At 35.2% G+C, this 17,549-nt stretch overlaps 4 protein-coding genes and 1 pseudogene across 4 annotated transcripts; 1 reads left to right on the forward strand and 4 right to left on the reverse strand.

The window, feature by feature from the left end:
* On the forward strand, positions 232–3,667 carry LOC18590289 (40S ribosomal protein S14). The gene is made up of 6 exons (XM_007015716.2): positions 232–342; positions 1,057–1,176; positions 1,311–1,356; positions 2,873–2,958; positions 3,102–3,231; positions 3,343–3,667. Exons 1-6 carry the CDS (start codon positions 340–342, stop codon positions 3,408–3,410), a joined length of 453 nt encoding a protein of 150 aa, XP_007015778.1. The 5' UTR covers positions 232–339; the 3' UTR covers positions 3,411–3,667.
* LOC18590290 lies at positions 5,370–5,990 on the reverse strand (annotated as a pseudogene).
* Positions 7,552–8,178, reverse strand: LOC18590291 (germin-like protein 9-3). The gene has a single exon (XM_018126921.1). It carries the CDS (start codon positions 8,176–8,178, stop codon positions 7,552–7,554), a length of 627 nt encoding a protein of 208 aa, XP_017982410.1.
* LOC18590292 (germin-like protein 9-3) lies at positions 12,518–13,144 on the reverse strand. Its single transcript, XM_007015719.2, has one exon. It carries the CDS (start codon positions 13,142–13,144, stop codon positions 12,518–12,520), a length of 627 nt encoding a protein of 208 aa, XP_007015781.2.
* LOC18590293 (peroxidase 60) lies at positions 13,884–15,387 on the reverse strand. The gene is made up of 4 exons (XM_007015720.2): positions 15,163–15,387; positions 14,863–15,042; positions 14,595–14,754; positions 13,884–14,361 (listed from the first exon to the last, which is right to left on the reverse strand). The coding sequence occupies exons 1-4, from the start codon at positions 15,385–15,387 to the stop codon at positions 13,928–13,930; spliced, it is 999 nt and encodes a 332-aa protein (XP_007015782.2). The 3' UTR covers positions 13,884–13,927.

Below are 17,549 nucleotides of genomic sequence, written 5' to 3' on the forward strand. Positions count from 1 at the left end.
TTATACCAATTAAAAATTAAACCAAAGTAGCAATTTTAAAATTAAAGACCAAAATTAATATTATTAATAATTGGGGACTAATACCACATTCCTCCAACATTACGGACAAAATGAGATTTGGAAAATCTAATTTGAAAAAGACAAAAGTTTCGAGTCCGTTTAAAGGAAATATAAAGAACCCGGGGACCAATTGATAAATTCCATAATTTCCCAGCCTAAAACCCTAGCCCCATCTGCTGTATAAAAACTAAAGCTTTAAGCATTGTTCATCTTCTCCGTCATTTTGAAGTCCACTCTCCTTAACGCTCTAACCCTCTCATCTTCTGCCAACTTCGAACCATGGTAAGCAAATTCATTAGATTCTTCGATCGGATATTTTCACATATATATATTTTGAAATTTCTTTGATTCTTTTTGGCTTGCGCTCGAATTATATTCGAAACTATTTGCAGAAGCTTTAGATTTTTTTGATGCATTTGACTTACGTTGAAAAATCTGTTTGGTTACCGAGTAAACGCGGGAAAAGGATGTGAGAAAGATGGTGTTTTTGTGTCTGTTTTAGGTTATTCCTATTAGTTTGGTAACTCGGATAAAAGTAGGGAAAAAGTGAGGAATCTCGTGTAGATTTGAATATGAATAGTGTCTCCTTTATTTTATTAATCGACCAAAATCTTGATTCCAGCGCAATTGCTTAGGAAACAGAAGAAAGTTAAAATGGAATGTAAATCCATTGATACTAGAGCAGTTTGGTAGGTTGCTGTTTCTTTATTATATATCCTTATGGATTATTTACTTATTGAATTCTTCTGGTTTAACTGTGAGCTGCATCTGAATTTTGCCTGTTCCTTTTTTGCTCACTTACTAACATCTTGTAAATATCCTCGCTATCCTATCATATGGCATCATATATATCTAATATTATGGGCAAATTGTAGTCAGTACCGTGATGCATTTATATATACTGTGGTTACCAATGGCATTTTCCTTTGTTTGGGTCCACTTTGTAGATGTAATTCTGTTCATGCTAACTAAACTCTTCTTTTCGTGATTGTATAGTCGAGGAGAAAGGTTAGAGAGCCAAAGGAAGATAATCTGAACCTTGGACCTGCTGTACGAGAAGGAGAGCATGTTTTTGGTGTTGCCCACATATTTGCTTCATTTAATGACACTTTCATTGTAAGTTATATGATCCTTTATTCTGAAGAGAGGAATTGTTTTAATTGATAATATGTATTACATGCTATTTCACTATATATTTAAGTCATGCATTTTGATTAGTTTCTTTTCCTTTGGTATTTTGACAATTGCAGCATGTGACTGATTTGTCTGGAAGAGAAACTATGGTTCGTATTACAGGTAAGCACATTATCAGAATTGTAGGTCTAAGCATATCATTTGGTAGTAAGTTGCCAGTTTTTCTTTTTTTGTTGGGAGGAGGGAGGGTTAATTTGAAATACCTATAAATTACAACTTAGCAAAATAAAAACTGTGGAGATAAGATGCTCCAGAGATCATATTGGCTGATAAATAGTAATGGATTATAATTATTGCGGGAAGAAGAATTCCTAATTCTGTCTCTTATCATGCCAGCTGCTCAAGTCTTAGTGTATGTTGCCACTGGTTTCTTTCTTGCTTTGTACAGTGATTTTATGGTTAAGATAAATGTTCTCTCTCTCACCTATTTCCCAATGTGCCTTCCTGGTCTGAAATTAATTTGTTTTACGATGCTTGGGTCCAGGGGCAGAGCTAGCTAATTTTTGTTGGGGGGGGCCAAATACAGAAGAATAAGAGTTAAAAATTTTAAAAACTAATATGCTAAATTTAATCAACAATCAAAATAGTGATAATAGAAATACGAAACTATAATGTGTAGAATATAAATAGTTAAATACGATATATAAGATTAATAATTTCTTCTTACTTAATCAAGATTGTTTAAATACTATATGTTCAAGGTAATTTCATTTCAACTAAATATAAAACGTAAAGCACATAAAAAAAATACTCAAGTTAATTTCCTCTTACATAATCAGGATTAATAAAAAAAATGATATATTGATGAAATTTTAAGTAACAATGTAATACTATAATTTATATTTGAGAACTATATAATAATTTATTAATTTTAAATATTAAAATCATAGAAAATAAATTCTACGAACAGATAAAAAAGAACATGGTATGTAGAAGACAGATACCACACGACATAACAAAAAAGAAAAAAAAAGAATATGGTTCATGGTTTATAGAAATTTGAGAAAGAAAATTTATAGAAACTTAGAACATGTGATTAAATAGAATAAGATTGAAAAAATAAACAAATATAAATAAAAAATAATATTATAAATTGAAAAAAAAACAAAAAAAACTTTAAAATTGAGTGAGATATATGAAATCATTTTATTATTCTTTATTTGTATTAATTATTAAATAAAAAATTATGTTGAGAGGATCATTAAGAGAATATATAAAAAATTTTAAAAATTTTATATGTTATGAAAAAAGTTTTAAAAACATTGGGAGGCCATGGCCCTCCCATCACTTAAGGAGGCTCCGCCCTCGGTTGGGTCCTCACAAAACCTTCCTATATATGAGATAAACTATTTTTGGTGGCACTTGGACTGGCTTAAGAATAGTTTGGTGATAGTGGGCATGTGGAAGATCCTAACTAGATTTAGTGGGTATGATATCAAGTATGATTATTTTTATATGAACATGTGTCTCTTTGTCATGGGGAAAAGGAGAGGGAAGGTAAGGGTGTCAAGTTTTATATCAATGAATCACCATCATAGCCATTTAATTACATTCTTGACACTCCATATAGTTGAAGCTTTCTCTTAAGATTGAATTTGAAATTCTTGAATAAATTCAGGAGGTATGAAGGTGAAAGCTGACAGGGACGAATCTTCACCTTATGCGGCTATGCTTGCAGCACAGGATGTTTCCCAGAGATGCAAGGTCATATGCTACTCTTTATCTGATAAGAAAAACCTGAATTTGTCAACTTCGTATTATAGTATTAGTGATATTAGATTGTTACCCAATAGATAATCTTCAAATGTATGTTGGTGTTGACAAATTGCATTTTTAATACTGAACAGGAACTTGGAATCACTGCCCTTCACATCAAGTTACGTGCTACAGGAGGGAACAAAACCAAGACCCCTGGTCCAGGTGCTCAGTCTGCTCTCAGGGCTCTCGCTCGCTCTGGAATGAAAATTGGTCGTATTGGTAAGCCATTTTTTTAACAAATAGTATTTAAAAGTATTTAAAGATGCTGAGAAATAATCTTCTTTGGCATATTAGTGTCGAAGTCTTATGTCGGCTCTTCTATTTTTCCAGAGGATGTGACTCCTATTCCCACCGACAGCACCCGTAGAAAGGGTGGTAGAAGAGGAAGAAGGCTGTAAACTAGCACCTTCTATTATAGCAACCTATCCTTCAGTTTTGGTGGTAGTGCTTCTGTTTACTTGGTAATGGTTGTTCATTGTGACTCTTTTTTGTAGTTTTAACCGACTTGGTAGCCCTGGGATTTATATTTGAGTAGTACAAATGAATGGCTCTAAATCTATCCTGGCATTTTTTTATGTTCCAATTACTTTTTAGTATGAATCTCCTGTTATAAGGAGAGATGCTTTATGAAAGGAGTATTATCGTTGATTATCAATCGTGGATGCTTTAGCATTGTGGTACAAACCCTGGCATGGCAATTTATCAACTGAGGTTGCAACCCCACTGTGATGTCAGTTATTACCAAGTATACTGTTCTTTGTTCTGCATTGCTTCAGATTTCCAAATTAAGCTGCGCATAGGATTCTTAATTCTTTCTTTTAAAGTGGTCCTTTTGAATGTGGATAGCGATATCTCTACTTGGGGAGAAAACGTCAATCTATTTCTATTGAGGCTAATGCCTTAATCCTTCATTGTTGATGGTAAGAAGGGTTGAGATTCCCTCGAAATGCTTTTAGTTTCGATAATAAACGCGCACTTTTAGTCATGGCTGGCTCGGTCATAAGCATTAGCCATTGCGACCTTCAGGCCCGCTTAAGATGGGCTTGTAGGGTTCAAGTCTTTTTCCAAACTGAAGGTTAACTCAAATCAAGTGCTCTGTCTTAACCCTTGCTATTGGTCTCAGTTGCATCAATCTCCTCTCTATTTCATTTTCTTGTGCAAGTTAATCCAATTTGTGCTCTTCTATTTTCTCTCTTGTCACGCAACAGCAAAATTTTTATAAGTTAATATCTTAAATTATAAAAATTTATTCATTAATTGAGATATTATTTAATTGATAAATTAATAATTTATTAATTTCTATGTTAATTAATACAAAATTAATTTATGGATGTATTTTTTATTTTTTTTCAAGATATTGAACTTAACACATATATTGTGTGTTGTAATTATATGAATATTACCTAATTATCGAATTACAAATTATCATTATTCTATGTATTTATCTAATCAAAATAAGTTAATGAATGTAATTAGTCTTATTAAATAGAAGTCATGAATCTATTTATTTATTCAACAAACTAAAATTACATTTTATATATACTTAATTAATATACTTCATGAACATTAAGTTAAGTAAAAACATCATTAAAAGAACATACAATATTATAATGATAAAACTAAACATAATGATTTTTTGAGATGTAAAGAAATCAATAATAACGGATGAAATGCGTGAAGTATTATGTGAGTACAATATAAAAAATCCAAATTACACTCAAAAACAATTGTAACAGTGAATGTCAGAAAAATTTAACTTGGAAGTGAGCTAAGCAACAATATCAAATACAATCAAGATGCACTCAAAGCAACAATCACATCGTATAATTTTCTCTTGTAATACAAGAACACTATATTAAGCTTTTTACTGTACTAAGAAAAGTTAGAGACGAGATCTAATGAGACATCAATTTTAAGAAAAAATAAGTAATATTGGAGTCATATTTTACAAAGGCTTTTTAATTAAGTCATGTATATATATAATTTTGATGTATAAGGAGATTATTAATTTATATATCAAGTAGGACATATGTGTTTTTTTTAAATGTGTTATCTTATAAATTTAATGAATTATTAATTTATCACATTAATTACAAATTGAGACAAATTAAAAATATTATTAATCAAAATTATTAATTTATCAAATATTAATTTATGGTCTATTTAATTAAGAAGTATAGGTTTTTTTTTTTCTAGTTCAACACAGGAAAGGCAGGGAGAGAGAAACCATGAAACAATCCATCGTATAATTAATTATAGCTACGAATGTCAAATTGTAGATACCTACCCTCTGATGAAGAGGGGATGGTTACTCAACACATAATCACAACAAATATTTGAGAACATAGCAACTATCTTCACTTGGATGCAAGACCAGACTTGAGAGCTTGAATAGTAGCAACGTCGGTTTTGAAGGATTAAGCCAAGATGCCATCCTCAATGTTCGTGGCAAAAAGAGTTTTAGGAAGTGATACTGTGCCTGCATTTGCACTTCCAAAAGCAGAAACCGCTGCAGCTGGATTCTTTGCATCAGAATTGTACTGAAAGTGCACAAGTCCCTTAGGGAACACAAACATGTCACCCACTTACAGGGTTTGAGTAAAAAGCTTGTTGGTTGTGTCCACAAAACCAACTTGAAGGGAACCGGCCGTGAGGAAAAGGAGCTCAGCCGAACGAGGGTGAGTGCGAGGAGGGTTTATAGAACCAGTTGGGAATTGGAGAACAGCATAAGAAACACTTTGCCCGTGGAGAGCAGGGAATTCCACCGCGCTTGCTTTCGTGACTGTAAAATTTGTGGGACTATCAACTAGGTCTCGGTTCCCTGTGAATGTGAAGAAGTTTCCATCAGTATCTTTCACGTCCGGGGGGACTAGAAAGTCCGAAGTGATGTCTGCGTCTCCGGCTAATGCCATTTGGGCAATTGCAAATGAAGAAAACAGAACAACAAAGAATTTCAGGGTGGAAATTCTTTAGGCCATGGTTGAAACTCTGATGTACAGACGTGAAAAGTCTGGCGTATCACTACTTACTGCAACACGGGATGTGCTGGATGAGGTGTTTTGAACTTTGAAGGGCTGTGCTATTTATAGAGTTATGTTTATGCGATTGCTTGGCACTTGCTGCAAGCCGTTTTGATGGCGCCTATAGGTGAAGATCACCAAGTACTTTGTATTTGTGGTTGTTTGGATTGTCCTTTAGCTGGTGATCAACGACATTAAAAATATTAAAGCAATATGCACATATTCATGAAGACCCTGTCAACCGGCTATTTGCCGCATTCTGCTAATTTTTGTTATGCCCATGGTAGATAATAACATTGGCGGCATCTAGCTAGAAATTTCCTGGGCAGTCTACAACAAACAAGCCAACCGGTTTTTACATTTTAGGTACCTCATCTTGTTGTTCTTGAACTTGAACCTAGATACAAACATGTAACCAAAAGCAGGCCAAAGGAGAAAAGAAAGTATGCTAGGCTTTGTGAATATCACATTCTTTCTGCTTCTTAATTCAGAAGGCACAAGTTTCATTTCATCTGTAAACTACCCAAAAGCAATAACAATGGCCTCAATCCTGCTCAGAGCTCAATCAGGTTGATTATCATCTTTGTTCTAGCTAGCTGTATTCACAGTCCCAAATCGATTCTCAAAACAATAGCTGGAAAATCTTCACATTCAGTGGACTGCATGGAATATTTAGGAAAAAGAAAAAAAGAGAGTAAAGCTAGCATTGCTGGGTTCTCACCTTTCATGCTCAGTTTGGGAAGTAATTTAGTTGCTTATAGTTTTTCTTAGTGTTTTCTTGAACTGACAAAGAAAAAGAATATAAAGCCAAAGACCATTATCCATTTCTAACTCACATATGACAATATGGGAATTATTGGCCCGAGAAATTGATTTCTGAGCTTCAAGATAATTTAAATTCTTAAGAAAAGAGTAGCTGAAGTTGAACACTTCAGATTACAATCATTTTAGTAGTAATTAAACTGGTTAGATCAAATTTATGGTTTATCATAAATTTATAGGATTTTCTTATAGAAAGAGTTCTTGACAAGAAATGAGCCCAGAAAAATTCTGGTTAAAATTAACAATGCAGCTACCAGATCATTAGTCGAAAACAATGTGCAACCCAACTGTGTGGCTATGAAATTTGAGGGTTCAGCAGGGGAAGTTCTCGGATGCTTTGGAGAGCTTTAAACATGTTTTAGCCAAAGAAAGCAACAAAGAGTTCAGGAAGATAATGCAAAGATAAACCATATCAGTGACTGAAGTTCTAATTTTTCGTAACAGATTCTGCTGTGAAACTGATTGGACTAATGTCCTTTTCTCTAGTTCATAGTTTCAATCGTCTTAGACATAAATTTCTAATAACAAATGAAGAGTCAATTTATTCAGCTACATATGGGAAAAGCACACCTGCATATCAAGAGGGATGCTAGTTCCGTACAAAATCACAACAACTAAGGGAGAGTAAGAAAACAAAAAGGAATAATGCATCTAAGAACAAATCAGCACTAGTTACTGCTTATTATGTCCTCATGGCTTATTTAGATGCAAGACCAGACTTGAGAGATTGAATAGTAGCAACATCAGTTTTGAAGGATTTAGCCAAGATGTTGTCATCAATGTCAGTGGCGAATAGAGTCTTCGGAAGTGAGACAGTGCCTGCATTTGCACTCCCAAAAGCAGAAAACGCGAAAGCCATATTCTTTGCATCAGCATTGTACTGAAAGTGCACAAGTCCCTTAGGAAAGATGAACATGTCACCAGCTTGTAGCGACTGAGTGAAAAGCTTGTTGGTTGTGTCAACGAAACCAACTTCCAGGCTTCCAGCTACGAGGAACAGGAGCTCAGCAGAACGGGGATGAGTATGGGGAGGATTGGTTGAACCAGCTGGGAATTGAAGAACTGCATAGGAAACACTTTGCCCGTTTAGAGCAGGGAACTCTACCATGCTTGCTTTCATGACCGTAAAATTTGTGGGGAAGTCTCCATCAACGAGGGCACGCATCCCAGTAAACGTAAAGAAGTTTCCATCAATATTGTTTACGTCTGGTGGGACTAAAAAATCAGAGGTGATGTCTGGATCTCCTGCCGAGGACACTTGGGCAATAGTAAATGTAGATAACAGAGCAAAAAGGAATTTCAGGGTGGAAATTCTTGAGGCCATGGTGGAAAAGTTGATGGTAGAAGTGTAGAGCTTTGGTGTGTAACTTCGCATAACACTAGATGTGCTGGTGAGGTGCTTGAACTTCGAATGGCTGTGCTATTTATGGAGTTCTATTTACGCCAATTCTTCACTCCTAGCATTGCTGCAGGCCGATTTGTTGGTGCCTACAGGTGAAGATCACTAAGGACTTTGTATTTATGGTTTGTTTGGTTCTTCATTTGGATGGTCAAAGACCTTAAAGGCATTACAAAGAATAGCACATATTCCTCAACAGGCAGAAAAATAATAACTCAAAGCCTGCCACATCAACTCTTTCCTTTTGATTTTTTTTGTCTGTTCCAGGGTAGATAACAACATTGGTGGCATCTAGCTAGGAATTTCCTAAGCAGTACTCTGCAACAAATATAACTAGACAAACTATGTTAGCTTCATGTTTTTTTTGAAAGATTGGAGTTTCATTGCAAAGAAGGGTGGAATAAGGGGGTGGAATAATCCCTTTCAAAAGACATCAGTAAAGAACCAGTGATTTGTGGGCTATACCTGGGCACAAAAAGCAGGTATATTCCCCAAATTTTACTCATAGCTACCCACAAGAATCTGCTATACAAAAATTTGACAACCATACACTTCCCATGACTGACACATGCACAATCCTACCTATACACAACACATCAAGCCATGGCAGTAGAACAAAATAGAACCCGACCCTTCTAACCCTTAAAAACCACAAAAACTTTAACAGACAATCAAGAAGCACAAAAATCATCAATTCAAGAGCAGAACATCAGTCACCCGGTGACAGATTGCAAGACATTCGATACTTCACAAGCTAGAGTTTTCCTCACCAGTTCCATGTATCCGCAGAAGATCCTGCTGCCTGTAGAATTCTGCCAAAAGGTCCAAGTCATTGACATAGTTAAGAAGCTGAACCACCTTCTCGTATGTTTCCTCCACCACTTTCTTATTTCACCCTTCTTGAGGATATTATCACAGAAGGTGGCCAGCAATTCAGCGCTGTAAATGTCAGCAACACTTCTTTTGCAAAATCGTCTTGAAAGCTTCTTTCATCAGGCCTGGGCACTAAAAGCAGGTAATCCCCAAGTCATCCTCACAACTACCCACAACAACTTACTGAACAAAAATCAGACAACTATACACTCCCATAAAACTGAGACTTGCACATTCCTGCCTAAACAAAACTCATTAATTCATGGCAGCATAGGTCAATAGAAGATGACGCTCCTACCCTTGACAACCACAAAACCTTTACAGACAATCCAGAAGCACAAAAGAACCTCAAGAAATAGCAGAACCTTCAGCCTCCTGATCACAACTCGCAAGACATTGAATGCTTCACTAGCAAGAGTTTTCCTCACCAATTCCTAAAATCTGCAGAAGGTCCCGCTGCCTATTAACCCCTTCTTTTGCCAACCTGTCAACAACTTGGTTGCCTTCTCTTCTTGTGTGAATAATTTCCCATCTGCTAACCTTCGCCTTTAGCTTCTCAATTTGTAGAACCCATCTTCTCAATTTCCATGGGGCCGTTTGAGGTTGGTTTGTCCAGTTAACTGCATTCACTGAGTCGCTTTCAACCACCAAGGATATTTGTTTCCTCCACTCAGTGGCTGCAAAAATCAAGAACGCTTCTCTGATAGCTAGAAATTCTGCTGTATTCGCATCACTGACCCCAATCGATGTATAGAAAATAATTTTGATCTCACCTTAGCAATTCCGAAGTACACCCCCAATACCTGCTTCCCCAAGTGACCCTCTGTCAGCCCCATCAACATTGAACTTGTAACGACCCAAATCAAATAACTGATCCAGCAGCTTTTTAGCCCTAAATCACATTACCTTCAAAAGCTTAACCTCAAGTTTTGATGTCTTTATCAAGGTCACACATCATAGCTTAAGCTCAAGTTTTGATGTTCTCATCAAGGTCACACATCATATCTACGGGACCAAGATCTCACCAGAGCAATGTGAAAGTTCACATAAAACTGGTGCAGGTTCTGATACCATTTGTAGCGATCCAAGTCCAATCACTGGCCCAACAGTTTTTGAATCTAAATCACGTGACCCTCAAAAGCTTAAGTTTAAGTTGCTAGTAGTGGTGGGCTTGGATTGTTATATAAGTATTAACAATCATATTCACATCAGATATGAAATGTTGGATATTACAGAACTTCATCCATCCCTGTTCTGGTTTCTTCCATTCAATGCTTACTCTTGGTTTTTTACTGTCCTTCTTAGTGACCTGCACCTTGGGTTTACAGAATTAGCTTAGCACACTAGGATGTTCCTCGGGCCATTTAGCAGCAGCCCAACTTGCAACTCTTAGTTTCACCAGATCAAAAATCTGCTCAGGGTCCTAGCTTTTTCCTTTAAAAGTGAGCTCATTTCTACTTAGCCAAATAGTCTAAGAAATCGCAAAAAACCCCATCTGCCAAATTCTCATATCACTATTTCTCACATAAGCTCCGTTCCATGCCTCCAATGCAGCTTTAATATTATTAGGAGTGATCCATGCGTAGTTCCAATAGCTGCACCATTTTGTCCAAACTTCCCAAATTTTAAAACAAGTCACGAACAAATGCTCAACCGTATGTTAGCTTCACGTTAACTTGATGCTCAAAACATGTAGCCAAAGGAGAAAAGAGAACACTGAGCGTTGTGAATTTATGTCACAGTACATCTGGCTCCTTGATTTAGAAAACAAATCTAAATTCATCTGTGAAGCAACAAGCAATAACAGTTAATGGACTTAATTCTGCTCAGAGCTCAGTCATATAATATTCTGAGTTCTAGCTTCTTGACACTTTGTTAGAGATCAAGTACCAAGGAAATAGCTTATTATCCTTGGTTCTCTGTTGTTTTACCAAGGAAAACACTGGATATGCTTGGTATACTTTTCTGGTTTTATACCAAGGAAATAGGATCTTATCCTTGGTTTGTCGATGATCAGACAAAGGAAAACCTGGTTTTTCCTAGCTACAAAGCATTGAACGCCAAAGTAAAACAGAGAGAAAAAACTAAGAGTAGGGAACTAAGAAGTTCATTTCATTATCTAACCTGCATTACAAATACACTGCATTTCAAACATAAAATACAAGATTTTCTTCTGCATTAGACAACCTAAGACCAGAAGGTAGATTTCCAATCGAGGCATGCTTGTCTCCATGCTTTGACACTGAAATTACAACTTGAGAACAGATGAGACAGCACAAGGAAAAAAATGACAAGATAACATTGATGCAGCTAAGGTCTTCACTGCAAGTCAAAGCATGAACACACTTCTTGGCTATATGGTTAAAACATGATAGGAGTTCCTAATGCCAGTAGACTCTTAATATGTCGATCGGAACTTTTTCTAGACTGCATTGAATGTTTCATGCTGGAAGACCTCGTAGGGGAGAGAGAAAAAAAAAACTGGCATTAGAGTTATTCCCAGCTATAAATTTTCACATTTCGCATGCCTAGAGAAGGTCTAAACCCCCACTGCAAACTTTTGCCACTCATAGTTAGTCTGCAAGACAGACTTTATCTTGATTTCATAGTCATCTCAAACTCTGGACTCAAAATGCCAACTTGCAAATGCTTTGTTTAACAGCTTATATAGAATACAGAAGATCAAGACAGTTCTTTCACCTGAATCACGGTTGGGGTCGGTTTTTTCCAGTCGGAAAATTTAGTGCCTATTCTGGTTTTATCTTTAGTTCAATATGGATTCACCTTTGGTATTATCTTTCAAAGAAATTTTCATGACATTGGAATGTGATTTGTGGAGGAAGAGAAATTCTTCTTCTACTAATCTGATTTTATCAGACCTTGGCTAAAATATGGAGTTATTTAAAATAGCTTTGCTTTGGGTTTATTGGATTGATTAAGTGCAAAGTATTGGATGATCAGAGTTCAAGTTCTAGTCATGATCAAATCTTGTTAAGATCCAAAAAGGGCTCATTTTTTTAATTTCCTTTCAATTATTTAAAAACTGACAGATTTTAATTTCCCTTTTTGACCTTTATTGGAGATTTATAAAATTGAATTGTAATTATCAGTCTATAATCAAAATTCAGATTCATCAATGTAGAAATTAGAAGTAAAATTTGCACCTTGAATGTTGTGATCACATAAATTTTAGCATGGCAAAGAAATGGAGACAACCAATTTAGTTATAATTGAAAATGCATAATCCTCTGATCAGGAGGGATGGTAGTTCAATACAAACTCACAATAAACAAGGGAAAATTAAGAAAAAGAAAAAGAAATCATAAACATCTAAGAACAAATCGAGCAGTACTGTAGAGGTAACTGCTGATGCTTATTTCTTAATTAATGCTTACCTAGGTGTAAGACCAGCCTTGAGAGCTTGAATGGTAGTAACATCAGTTTTGAAGGATTTAGCCAAGATAGTGTCATCAATGTTGGTACTGAAAAGGGTTTTGGGAAGAGATACAGTCCCTGCATTTGCACTCCCAAAAGCAGAAATCGCTATAGCTGGATTATTTGGATCAGCATTGTACTGATAGTGCACAAGTCCCTTTGGGAAGATAAACATATCACCGGCTTGTAGACTCTGAGTGAAAAGCTTGTTGGTTGTGTCGACAAAACCAACTTCCAGGCAGCCATCTACAAGGAAAAGGAGCTCAGCTGAACGAGGATGAGTGTGAGGAGGGTTGAGAGAGCCTATTGGGTATTGAAGGACAGCATAAGATACACTCTGACCATTTAGGGCAGGGAACTCCACCATGCTAGCTTTCAGGACTGTAAAATTTGTAGGGAAGTCTTCGTTAATGAGGACTCGCATCCCTGTGAATGTGAAGAAGTTTCCATCAACTTTCCTCTGTTTTGCAGGGACTAAAAAGTCAGAGGTAATATCTGGATCCCCTGCCAAGGCCATCTGGCAAATGGCAAATGAAGATAACAGAAGAAAAAGGAATTTCAGGGTAGAAGTTCTTAAAGCCATATTGGAAACTCGAAAGCTTTGTCTGATATCTGATATGCTGGATGGGGGTGCTTGAAATCCCAAGGATGATGCTATTTATAAAGTTGTGTTAAGGCAATGGGTTTGTGCTATGTGATTTGTTCATATTCTTCCATGCCAAGTTGGTGATTGCTACAGGTGAAGATTACTAAGTTCTTTATACTTGTCCGTGGTTGTCTGGTTTTGGAATTTCTTGGGTCAAAAGACATTAACAATTTTACGAACATTCCTTTATATCCTTATCCCTGACATAGAAAACTGCATTGGAGACATTACCAACAATTTAGTTGTCACATTCTGCTTTATTTTTGCTAATTAAGGTAGACAGTGTTGGAGACTCAAGTTCCAACAAAAGTTTCAATCCTAATAACTTTCTGTTATGGCCATTGGGATATTTTAACCCAGTGGGGATTATGCAGACAGGCAGGACTATCCATTGTATCTATAAGCAAAAAAATGTTAGAATTTATGCAACTCAGCTATTTTAATTAAAGGATTTGTCATTTGTCCATAATTGTTTTGTTTAATCAAGTTCTTAATTGTATCTTACTATAATACTAATGTTCGAGCTTCATCATAAATGATCATGACTGGGAATGGAGAGACAGCACCTCATCAGACATTGAACTCAAACATGTACTCGTTTATTACAAAACAAATGGCTATTTGATAAAAGTTAGTACACCAGCAAAACAGAACAAGAGCCAAGAAAAACAAAAAGGAATACTCATCCTAAAAATATCTGAAGAAAAAAAAACAAATCATTCAAAAATGGAGGAAGTTGGGATAACTATTGGTGACACCGCATGATTTCCTAATCTCCCCTTGTGAGCCTGTAAGGACATCAACAGCTCCCAACTTAACCATTGCCTGTCCGAACTTAGCAGGGAAGTCATTGCTGGTGGCTATACTGGCCACTGTGCCATTAGTCAAGGGGTCGAAGGCCAGCTCTTGATCAATTTGAAGAATTCCCCTCTTGAGAATTATCTGTTTGTAGAAGGAGTTGTCCACGGTTAATGAACTCAGAGGATTCTGGTCAAGGTCAACAGATCTGTCGGCTGGTGAATTTTGCGGACAGATTGATTTCAGTTTCCGAAGTAAGGATAGATCCATCGTCGGGTCTGGCTCCCCGCTGTTCTGGAAATTGTAAAGTCGGTCTTGGAAGAGAGAACAATGTGCAACCCCAACTGTATGACCACCTGCACGCCATGGAAGTTTCAGTACACAAGAACAATAATTGCATATATTTCTTAATGTAGTTTAATCCATCATTTGAACTCATCTCTACCCAACTCCACCCCAACTATTTGTGACAGAAACCCTCCTTCTCTTTACGGAGGTTACTACTTAAGAATTCAACTTCAAAACTTCAGATAAATTAGTCTACAATAACTTAAGGTTTAAGTATGCTCAAGTAGACGAAAGAACATACCAAGAAGAAGAACCATATCTGTAGGATCAAGTCCTTTCTTGGCAAATGCATCAACGGATTGGGAAACTGAGAAACTTGGAGACGGAAGATCTACATTCGAAGCCAAAGATACAAACCCGTCCCTTCTGCCCGTCTCAACACTGTACCGCCCTCCTCCACTCTGCACGAAGGGAAGCAGAATTTATCATCAGCCATCAAGCGTTCGGGCTTAGCCTTGAAAATTTTTAAATCTTTTAGAAGGAAAAAGATACAATATATTATTTGTTACCAACGCTACAGCATCTCTAGCAGCCATGGCTATGATATCAGCACAAGAAACAACTCCTTTACAGGCTTTCTCCACTTCACCCTTTGCTTCATCAATAACATCATAACCCCTAACACTTCGATTTGGAGGCGCAGTTTTCTCACTGGAGTTACCGTCTAGGAGAATTGATGCATCACATCCCTTTTAACAGAAAATTAATTTGTTTTAGTTTATTTGCGAATAGCTTGCATAGACTACACCAAACAGAAAGAACAAGTGTTGGCAGCCAAAGATGTAGAAAAATTTGTGCAGTGTGCTTACATTGACAAAGCAGTCATGGAAGTGTAAACGAATGAGAGCAGCTGCAATTGTTGGATCCTTGTCGAATCTTCGTGCGACTGCAGAGAAAACAATGCCCTCAACATCTTTTAACATGCATTTGTCCTTGTAATATCCTACCTGAAGAGCAGCGTGGCATTGCCTTGTGAAGTTCACAAGGATGAGACCAAGGGCTAGAGCGAAAGCAGCTACAGCTGACATTCTCATGTTCATTCTAGAATTACCAAATTAGTAGGGATGAGATGAAGTAATTAGCAAATCCTTCTTAATTGGATATTTATAGGACAAGGGGGATTAGAGTTAATTAGTAGTGGAAGCTTGGTATAATTCTATGCTAAATTGAATGCTGAGCACGATGGCCATTTGCCACCTTCGGGCAATGGCAAGCTAGCTGGTTTCTTTCATCTATTAAACGTGCAGTCATGTCTCATGTAAACCAAAACATGCATAAATGTATAAGAAGCTAGCCAGAAGGGTAGCTATGGAGGTATACAATGTTCAAACGTGTTGAAATCTGGCAAGTCAAGACTAGATTTCATGGGAGACTACTGTTTTTTTTTTTTTTTTGGAAATTTTCAACGCCAATATATATATATATATGCAGTACATAAGATATCTATATATGTAGCCTATAAGGGCTAAAGTTTGACTGAATATTAACATCCATCAAATTATTACTTCAAACAGTTAATAAGGTATCGGATTCATCTCTCTAACAATCCTATTATTGCCATTGCAATCCATTTATTATTGTAAATAGTAAAAAATAGAATGATAATTCTTGATAAGTTTAATTTAATTTCTTTCAGAAAAAGAAAAGTCAAGCTTTTAGTTTTTAAAAGATACATAAATGAGATAACACGTCACGTAACAAATGCTTCATCACTCAGATGAAACTTATCAGGAACAATTAAACCACAATTAATGTACATATCATAAAACTTCATGTATCATTTCTCTTAAAACCTATTAAATAAAAATTTTCAACAAAAAAGTTTTACCTGTTTAAAATTCTCTATATATATATATATATTAATTAGGCAGACACCATATTTGTCAGGATTTAATTCCATTTTTAATTTTAATTTCACTTTTACTTTATTCTGTTTTATCTAATTATTTATTTGTTTTATTTCTTAAATCTTAGACCTGGGTCAGAAAACCAATGAAGGAGTGGGCTTTGGACCACTACCAAGCCCACAAACAACAAAATGTCAGAAAAAAACAAAGCAAAACCAGATCAGGCACAAAAAAAAAAATAATAACTTCGGCCAAAGCTAGAAAACATCTGCTCTTTCGTAATTTTTACAAGATCTCTTCACTATCATGAAAATCACGAAAAAATAAAATCACACAAAATCAAATTAAGAAAAAATAATGGAAAATTAGAGATTTGCAAAAGATAAAAAGGAATGACTATAAATTAATAAGCTCTCGGCACAAGGAACGCACAATCAACAAGCAAAAAAACGCAAAAACAAAAGCGAAATCGGCAGAAATAAAGAAGAGTGTTCTTGGATTTTCTGGGTTTCAAAACTTTCAGGTTTAGATTTAGGAGCATCGGATTTTTTTTTTGAGAAAACAGTTCAGATTAAAGGGGAATTTGGAAAGATTACGGCGCCGACTAGCGACAACCGGCGACGTCCGGAGTAAGGTTTCCCGACCAGGTTTTAGAAAAAGCACTAGCGGCGCGTAGAGAGAAGAACGAGAAGGAAAGTAATTTATAGCATGTTTGGTTAGCCATTCCCTTTTTATTGTAAAGGAAGTTGAGAAATAGTTTATGAACAGCCATTTAACAGGAATGATTATTCTCTAAAATCATCGAAATTAAGAAATAGTTAATACCATCATTTCTTACGATATTAGTTATTCATGATCGAGAAATAAATTCAAAAAATAATAAAAATAAAAATATTTTTTATAAATTTAAAAAATTACAATATTATTTATATAAAATATTATTTCTCTCTCTCTCTTCCTTTCCTCATTGATTTTAATTTTTAACAAAATATTAATATTTTAAAATATTAATATTAAATTTTAAATAAAATATTAATATTTAAATTATCAATTATTAATAACATATATTATAAATTATTCCTATTTAAAAACAAAATAAATTAAAAATAAATAAACATAATATCATTTAAATTATATAAACAATATTAATAATTAAATCATCAATTATTAACATTTTAAATACAATACCAATTATTAATATTAAAAAAATAAAATAAATAAAATAAAATAAAATAAAAAATTAATCATAATAATATTTAAACTAAATAAAATATTAATATTTAAATTATCTATTATTAATATTTTAAATAAATAATCAATTATTAATTTAAAAATAAAATAAAATAAAA

The sequence above is a fragment of the Theobroma cacao genome, chromosome 9 (assembly GCF_000208745.1).
Source record: "Theobroma cacao cultivar B97-61/B2 chromosome 9, Criollo_cocoa_genome_V2, whole genome shotgun sequence".
In the NCBI taxonomy this organism is placed as follows: domain Eukaryota; kingdom Viridiplantae; phylum Streptophyta; class Magnoliopsida; order Malvales; family Malvaceae; genus Theobroma; species Theobroma cacao.

Excerpts from the sequence above, each read along its gene's own strand:
- LOC18590289 (XM_007015716.2), top strand. Across the intron at positions 1,177-1,310 it reads CATTTAATGACACTTTCATT|CATGTGACTGATTTGTCTGG; the intron begins GTAAGTTATATG and ends TGACAATTGCAG. Across the intron at positions 2,959-3,101 it reads ATGTTTCCCAGAGATGCAAG|GAACTTGGAATCACTGCCCT; the intron begins GTCATATGCTAC and ends AATACTGAACAG.
- LOC18590291 (XM_018126921.1), bottom strand. The coding sequence starts at position 8,178 with ATGGCCTCAAGAATTTCCACCCTGAAATTCCTTTTTGCTCTGTTATCT.
- LOC18590292 (XM_007015719.2), bottom strand. The coding sequence starts at position 13,144 with ATGGCTTTAAGAACTTCTACCCTGAAATTCCTTTTTCTTCTGTTATCT.
- LOC18590293 (XM_007015720.2), bottom strand. The coding sequence starts at position 15,387 with ATGAGAATGTCAGCTGTAGCTGCTTTCGCTCTAGCCCTTGGTCTCATC. Across the intron at positions 15,043-15,162 it reads TCCATGACTGCTTTGTCAAT|GGATGTGATGCATCAATTCT; the intron begins GTAAGCACACTG and ends TTCTGTTAAAAG. Across the intron at positions 14,755-14,862 it reads CTAGAGATGCTGTAGCGTTG|AGTGGAGGAGGGCGGTACAG; the intron begins GTAACAAATAAT and ends CCCTTCGTGCAG.